This window comes from Diadema antillarum, unplaced genomic scaffold (genome assembly GCF_040938485.1).
Source record: "Diadema antillarum isolate AM-2024a unplaced genomic scaffold, OU_Dant_1.0 seq00000523_RagTag, whole genome shotgun sequence".
In the NCBI taxonomy this organism is placed as follows: Eukaryota; Metazoa; Echinodermata; class Echinoidea; order Diadematoida; family Diadematidae; genus Diadema; species Diadema antillarum.
Genome location: NW_027271475.1, coordinates 439534 through 447995, shown reverse-complemented (window position 1 = coordinate 447995; position 8462 = coordinate 439534). Strand labels below are relative to the sequence as shown.

At 39.7% G+C, this 8462-nt stretch overlaps 1 protein-coding gene across 1 annotated transcript; it reads left to right on the top strand.

Annotated features, from left to right (window-relative positions):
* Nucleotides 1–830: 830 nt before the first annotated feature.
* On the top strand, nucleotides 831–8108 carry LOC139734352 (protein rolling stone-like). The gene is made up of 5 exons (XM_071645143.1): nucleotides 831–1143; nucleotides 4660–4790; nucleotides 5801–5983; nucleotides 6950–6972; nucleotides 7595–8108. The coding sequence occupies exons 1-5, from the start codon at nucleotides 831–833 to the stop codon at nucleotides 8106–8108; spliced, it is 1164 nt and encodes a 387-aa protein (XP_071501244.1).
* Nucleotides 8109–8462: the final 354 nt, after the last annotated feature.

Genomic DNA, 8462 nt, shown 5'->3' with positions numbered 1-8462 from the left:
TTTGTGGATAGACCTTCCTATCATTGGTGGTAGGAACCTAATTAAATATAGATACGTTTCAGTGGAAGACAACAATAATGATAGAGATAAACAGAAAGGTGGAAGGTAGAACATATTGTACGTCAATACAAATTCAAGTACATGCATCGATATATTACATTCATAGATGCAGAGAGTATAGTAAATCTTATACGTACAGACTTTTTTAAAAACATAAACCTCCAACCTGCGGTGATGCTATCCTGCTCTTGCTAAGATATTACTTAACCTGCAATAAAACACTTCACAAGATTTTAGCACAATTGTTTTAGTGCAGACTCGATGTAACAGTGCTTAAAGGGATGGTAGTGGTATTGGTTGAGGTGAGGATTCGGCTTTTAACTTTTTGTGAGATACTTAGAAACCACTTAATGAAATGTTAATGAGCATACAATTCAGAGAGTTTATAGATGAAGAAAGCTGGTTTTGAAATGTCTGAGATATCCAGAAACAAAGTAAAACAAAGCGATCCTACTAAAGGATGGATCCCACCTTGATGATTACGACCGCTTTGTTTTGGGTATCTCAGCCATTTCGAAACCGATTTTCATCAAATAAACTGTGGATTAATTTCGTTTAGAATTTACTGTTCTTCCATATTTCATTCGAGGTTTCTCATAATCTCATAATCATAATCTCAAAAAAAAAAATCATCACAAAAAAAAACAAACAAACGAACAAAATGTTGGAACCTTGAAGCCCCATCTCAACCGAAACTGTGTCATCCCTTTTAAATGCCAAAGATGTTTTGGGAGGACAACGCATTAGCTAATACTCAAATTTCCATCACCATGTTCTCAGTGGTAGACACTCTCCCAACCGTTCGGGGATGGAAAGGGCAAGACATCCGGCTGCCATGTCACTTCCAAGGGGATCCTGCAATTGTGGCCTGGGTAAAGGAGAGCATCTCACAGCTGCAGCAACTGACCAAGGCTGAATTTATTGACGGGAACTTTGAGAGCCGGGAGAAAGGGTTCGACATCGACAAGAACTTTAGCCTCGTCATCACCGACTTGAAAGTGGCAGATGAGGGTCTTTACGTTTGTCGTGTAGTTCTGAAGAATTTGGAGAATTTCGAAAGTTACGTCCTCTTGACAGTTAACTGTAAGTGATATTTTGCTACATCATGCAGGGGATTTGATTTTTTTTTTCTTCATTGGTTTGCATTAACTTATGAAAGAATTTGATAAAAGCAAGGCATCAGCTCGGTGGACATGTCAACTGGATGAGTTAAAATTCATTGTGACATGATGTCTGTAAATCATCTCACACAATGCGATAGCCAACTGAATATATAATAAAGGATTTGTTTCTCTCTTTTAGATATGCTTCATACATCTTTTATACTCTGGCCAAATATCCATCGTCGAGAATTTTTCACTTTTTAGCGTTATTTTGTAGAATAGCAAACTATACCGCAAATATGTAATTCTGTTTTCTAGAAAGAGATAATCGAAGTCAGTCAAAACTGTCTTCGTTATTTGTAAGTAAGAAAATTACTTTGAGTAGAAAGTGTGTGTCGTCTCATGACCTTCCTTTTTTTCCGTATGATTTTAGCGATGGCATCAAAACATGAAATCGAGGAATGCGTCGAGAAGAACAGGTCTGACCAAAGAAGATGTACGTACAAAACTCCCTCCAACACTTCTTCCATTACGCTTACCTGTGTCGTGAGTGGATTCAAACCTGATGTTTCTATGATATGGACCGATGATTCTGGAAAGAGACTAAAATCCATGGCTTCTCGACAGACTACACTATCTGACGACACATACGAGAGGTTCGAGAAAATCAATGTTTCAGCCGACCATGGAACAGAGCAGAAATTCAAGTGCACTGCTACCGGTGACGCGCTTAATGGAACGTCGACCAAAGAAATCACTCTTCTGCCTATATCAGGTTTTGTGAAAAGCTATCAATTTTATGTTTTTAGATTATAACGAGTCATGTAACTTCTGCTGTCACTACCAAAAACATGTAGGACAAATCAGTATCTATAAATAGGCGTATACATAATCGAACAATATTTTGATTCAGATTTATCACGAGGAATTCTCAGGTTGGCCATGCAATCATATAATATTCTATTTCACTAGATAAACCTACATGTATGTATACAAAAAGAAATAATTTCTCTCGCTGAGTAAAGACAGGGGCCAATTAAGATATAATTTTGTGTGCAACGCTTGTACCCGTGAAGTCAACTACGTTTTTGGCACTTCGAAAAATGCGTTGTTGCTGTAAAATTATCGGGGTATTTATCTACTTAGTAAATGACTTCTAAATCTAGTTATTAATAAATAACATCTCTTGTTTTGTCTATATCAAATTTCAGAAAAACGTGATCATGTCGGTCTCATCATTGGACTAGTTGTTGGTATACTTGCTGCCGTATCCATCCTATTTTTCCTTGTTCGAAAATTTCTGCAAAAACGTGGTCAGGACTACCTACAGCAAACAGGTGTCGTTTTTGTGTCTCTATATTTATTCAGTCATTTGTTTGATTGTTTGTTTTCTTCACAGAACGAGTGAAATGGAATTAACAAGGATGTCTGAAGCATTCTCCACCCTTCGTATAGTTTTAGTAATAAGATCGAATTTGGGTATTGTTGGGTTAAGAGTTAATTCAACCACTTCTGCCTTGTCTGCTTGAGTTTCCTGACAAACTCAGCGATAGAATTTGAGTAGAAATGTGTTGTGTCCCCGCCATCTGACATTATTCTTTTAAAAGGTCTACAGTACATCTTGACAATGTATAGAAAGACGACATACAGTTTGACGTGATTGGCAAAATATTGAAATTACATGTTTGAAAGTTTGACGTTGCAAACTCCAAGTGTGTTGAGTGTGTATAGATTCCTGAATCAGATTTCATTTCGGTGGCTAGATTGATTCAAAGAGCATAAGTATTCTGGAATTTGAGCATTTTCGCTCAACATTTGACCCTTACCATTTGACCCATGACAAATAACTTTCATCGAATAATCACAACTGGTAATAACTGGTAACGCCCCATTTCCACAACAATTCTTTTGCTATTTTCAAAATATGGAAAAAAGAAGTGACATTTAAACATGTTCCTTTGACCTGTGACCCCATGGCAGAAATATTTCACTACAAAATCATTGTGCTGTAATGCATATACGAAGTGGCATTGAATAATTTCCACGGTCAAATCAATTGGGAAAATATTGCAACATCAGCACTAAATAGTAGGAGGTTAGTTTTTTTAAATGACCTTTGACAATTTACTTTTGACCCAAAAATTGCCAAGACAATCATTATCAAAACAGTAAAGTTTCATAAAGATTCCTTTAGCCGTTTCCAATTTGGAAGGAAAAAAAGGTAAATTTTATTTTCACATTTTACTTGTACTTGGTCCAAAACTTTCTCTAGGAAAAATTTATCTGGTAAAGCATGTATATTAGATTGATAGTTTCATTGATAGAACTTCAGGCATGGTAGAGATACGGAAACAGGAAAATTTTAAGCATTTAGTCCTTTGATATCAGGTAATGTGCATCCAAAAGTTGATGGGCGCATCTCTGTCCACTCATACATAGTTTATGTCAAGTTTCATTCGGATACCTCAAAGGGATGATACAGTATTGGTTGACATGAGGATTGGACTTTTAACTTTTTGCAGGATACCAAGAAACCACTTAACAAATAGTACAGAGTATACCATTCTAAGTAGACCTCAAATTTTATTTGATGAAAATCTGTTTTGGAATGGCTGGAACATCCAAAAACAAAGTGAAGTAAAGCTATCATGATAAAAGTTGGTCCCACCTTTTATTAGGAATGCTCTGTTTTCGATATTATGTAGACCATTTCAAAAACCAATTTTCATCAATTAGATGCTGAATTCCTCTTGGATTTACATGCTCTTTCATATTTCATTAGAGGTTGTTCATTATCTAACTAAAGAAATATTACAAATATGAAGTTAGGCCTTAAGCAAAACTATACGATCCCTTTGTAAAAAGCGGTTCTTAAAGGGGAATTCCAGACGATTTTTCATAATTTCACATCATGTGAGTACGTAAATCGATAGTTCCATATATTGTCTAGATTTTTGGAATGTATTGTGGTCGATGATCAGATAGCCAATACTTAAGAAAAACCCGGAACAAATTACACTGATCAAGGATGATGACATAGGAGACCCATATTCCGGTAATGTAGCTAAGTACTTCACATTATCATATTGTGTGACTTGCTTAGCAACACATGTGTAGAATTTATGCATGCTTCTTCTTTTGTCCTGCATGCTTTCTTCAGCTTCCAATCATGAATTCTTATGCAAAGCTGCTTTGTCATCATCCCCGTTCATTGTGATTTTTGTTAATGAATTTTGAAACTATTCTTATTTCTAATCACAATCACTGTAAATTCTGAAACTTTGTACCCAGCACAACCACTTTATAGATGTTCAAATGGTACAGTTTGAAAATCATTCGGAGTTCTGCTTAAAGTTACGCTGTCCACAAAGTCAATTACGGACGGACGAACATTACGTCTCCGGCGACAATTCGTGGCGGAGGCATAAAAACAATACAAGCAACTCGCGCTTTACATGAATAGGATTTACAAACTCCCTATTCATGTTGTCTATAGTTTCAGAGAGGTTGCCAACAACCGTGCAGACAACAGTGAATAGTGAAGATGACAGCAGAAAGTGGTACTCCGTGCAATGGACAGACTTCAAGCTTTGTTGCAGACGACTACAAGATGTGTCCACACAACACGTGAGTACAGTGGACTCTCGTTATAACAAAGTCCTCGGAACCAGCGGTTTTCTTTCGTTATATCAAAATCTCTTTATAACCGAACAATGGACAATAAAAAAAAAGAGTGGGTAATGTCGCGACCTGGATTTTTACTTCCTTGTAACCGGACTTTCGTTATAACCGTGTTCGTTATAACGGGACTGTACTGTATTGGCGGTTACATGAATGTATGTAGAGCGACAGCACTTATCATGCAGACGAAGCGCCGTGTGCCTTCGATCGATGATACTAAGAAAATCGTCCAATAGCGGAGTGAAGACTACTGTCGTTTTGTGAATGGTTTGCTAGCAGACTGTGCATGAGAGCATTAAAAAAAAAGCTGTGTGCTGTATGGTTTGTATCTTGTTTATTTATTTTGTGAATGATGAAAATAAATATTTATTGAACTGAATTGAATTGAACTGAAAAGCTCAGAACGATTTATTATGTACAACAAATACCACACTGTCTCTGCTGGCAAAACACAGTGTCTAAAACTGTAGAATATAAACAACACTTGCATAAATCATGATTACAGATATTGCCACCATTTATCAAAGAGTATTTACAATGCTGCAATCCTATCTTTTATTTCGAAAATGAGGGAGAGAAGGAAGTTCGTTTCTTCTTCTTCTTCTTCTTCTTCTCCTTCTTCTTCTTCTTCTTCTTCTTCTTCTTCCTCCTCCTCCTCCTCCTCTTCTTCTTTTAGACTGAAGGGATCAACTTGCCGCTAACACTGACTGATTTCAAATTTTGGATTTACACCGATGGTAGGGCTGGGATAGCAGTAACACCTACAACTAGCACCGAAATTGAAATTGCACTTGAAAATACCGAATGTCTTTTTTTTTTGTCAAACCTCTTCAGTGATTGAATTTAGTCACACTTCACAGTACAGAATCCGTTTGAAATTACAGTCTAGTAAAACATTGAACTTTTCTTTGAAACACGGTTTCAATTATCAATGTGATCGTCTTTTTCTCTTTCAGCCAAGAGTACCTTTCTGGTTGTACGTCCTCTATCGATTCGCGATTGCCGCCTATTTCTTTGCGTTTTGGATAGCTTCTGTCGTACTCGCTGTGGAGGCACTGGGCCCGAAGTTTCTCCTTTTCCTCCCTTTTTGGACATACATTCCTGCAACATGCCATGTTTGCCTTGCCTGTTTTAATGCTGTGATGGACTTCATGAAGAGCAGGACGAATTCAGCTTTTGAGGGTAGAGTGTTTTGTTTCAATGGAGTGGAATTGGGCAGGGGAGAAGGGAGTTAAAACGAAAGCGAGAAATTTTACTCTTTTTAATCAGATCAACTAGAAATACTGGAATGAAATGCCTTTTAGTCACAAGTGGTATAGGAGAACAGAGAATAGACTGAAATGAAAACTCACGTTTAATTTTTAAGTTCACCTGGAATCGGTAGACAAGACTCTGAAAAAGAGGCATTTTAGCTGAGCGTTTTCAAGATACGATGCAACATTCTAGATGCTGAAGACATGGTTTAATTGATTTAAGATATGTAATAGAATGAATTGGATTACGACACAGGAATAGAAATCAATTTCTTTAAAGAAACTGACAATAATTTTAAAAGAAAGAAGCAGCTCTATCAAACTCTTTTACCATTATTAGGCCTACCAAAGAGGTAAGCGTATATCATTGGGTCATTGATCATTTTCATTAGTTCTCTTGTGCTGATCACAGTTATTCTATATTTCTATCTGAGACCCCGTTTACAGTGCGAGGCTCGGCCGCGGCTCGGCCCAGCCCCGCTTCAGTGTAAACGCGCAAAACCAAATGCGAGGCCAAAATTGGCCTCGCATTTGGCCTCGCTCTTGAGGTGGTCTCGGCCGCGTCCGAGCCGCTGCCGAGCCCGGCCTTTTCTCAGTGTAAACGTAAACTGGGCCAAATGCGCGGCCAATTTTAGTCTGGCTTCCAAACCCTCTGCATGTACCATTTCGCTGTTCAGGATATTAACCCCCTCAACGTCGAAAACTAGTATAGTTTAAGGTGGTTTTGTCCTGCAAATGATTTTTTTCCTTCGGCAAAGGCCTTTGCCCGAACGGCGACTTCGTCGCCACGGAATTCATTTGGCAAAGGGTCTGAAAACCAGACAATACCAAATTGCATTTGTTTACAAGCAGAGCGCCACTACGACAACATATTGAAAGGTTTGAATCAAAAGCGCGGCCGAGCCCGGAAGTGTAAACAGACAAAATTGCGGGGCCCGGCCTCGCAATTGAGGATGGGCTCGGCCGCGGCCGAGCCCCGCAATTTTGTCCGTTTACACTGCCGGGCTCGGCCGCGCTTTTAATTCAAACCTTTCAATAATCTGTCGTAGTGGCGCTCTGCTTGTAAACAACTGCAATTTGATATAATCTGGTTTTCAGACCCTTAAAAGTTTGCCAACCGGATTCCGTGGCGACGAAGTCGCCGTTCGGGCAAAGGCCTTTGCCGAAGGAAAAATCCTTTGCAGGACAAACCACCCTAAACTATACTAGTTTTCGACGTTGAGGGGGTTAATATCTTGAATAACGAAATAGTACGGGCAGAGGGTTTGGAAGCCAGACTAAAATTGGCCGCGCATTTGGCCCAGTTTGCGTTTACACTGAGAAAAGGCCGGGCTCGGCCGCGGCTCGGCCGCGGCCGAGACCACCTCCAGAGCGTGGCCAAATGCGCGGCCAATTTTGGCCCCGCATTTGGCCTTTTGCGCGTTTACACTGAAATGAAGGCGGGCTCGGCCGCGGCCGAGCCGCGGCCGAGCCTCGCACTGTAAACGGGGTCCCAGTCATTTTTCGTTGTATACTTTCAGAAAAAAATCGGTACCGGATTCAATGGTTTCTCTTTAACCTCTCTGCCACTCCTTCCATCATCGTAACTGGTTTCTACTGGAGGTCGTTGAACCTTGCCATATACGTCAGCGTCCATCTCCTTCCCACCGTCGTCTGCCTCATCGAAATCTTCCTCACCCTGATCGTCGTCCGCTTCGTACACGTGGTCTACCCGTTCTTTTTCATGTTTATCTACCTGCTCTTCATCGTCATCTTCTGGGCGGCTGGGGGAACGGATTCGTTCGGAAACCCCGCCGTTTCTCCCCTTCTCGACTTCGAAAACGATCCGGGCATAGCGGCCGCAACAGTGGTGGGAGTGGCCTTTGCGACGCTGTTAGCTCAGGCCATTTTGAAAGGATTGTACGTTCTCCGTGTCCGATGCATGGATAGTAAACGAACAAAACCTCGAACAGAAGCCGTTCCTCCTACAGAAGAGCCGGTAGCTGTCGAGCTCGAAACACTGACTGCGTAGTAGTGTTCATGATTATAACGCCTTTACAATTCACAAACTGTTCCTGTCTATGTATAGAACTGCCTGATATTCGCTGGGGTGGAGGAGAAGGATACTTTTCTTGTATATATGTTACCCGATATTATTTGTAATTCGTTGATTTTGTAACCTTTGTATGTGATGCAGGGCTCCCTTGCAAAGCAGGCCATTGGGGCTCTGAACGGGACAACCCTGCTTTTAAAGAAAACATGAATAAATAAATAAATAAATAAATAAATAGATTGTAAAAGCGTTTGACACAAATTGATCATGCTCCTCACTGCTAACATATGCTGATTCTGTTTTTATAATTGACTGAAATATACAATTTACGTA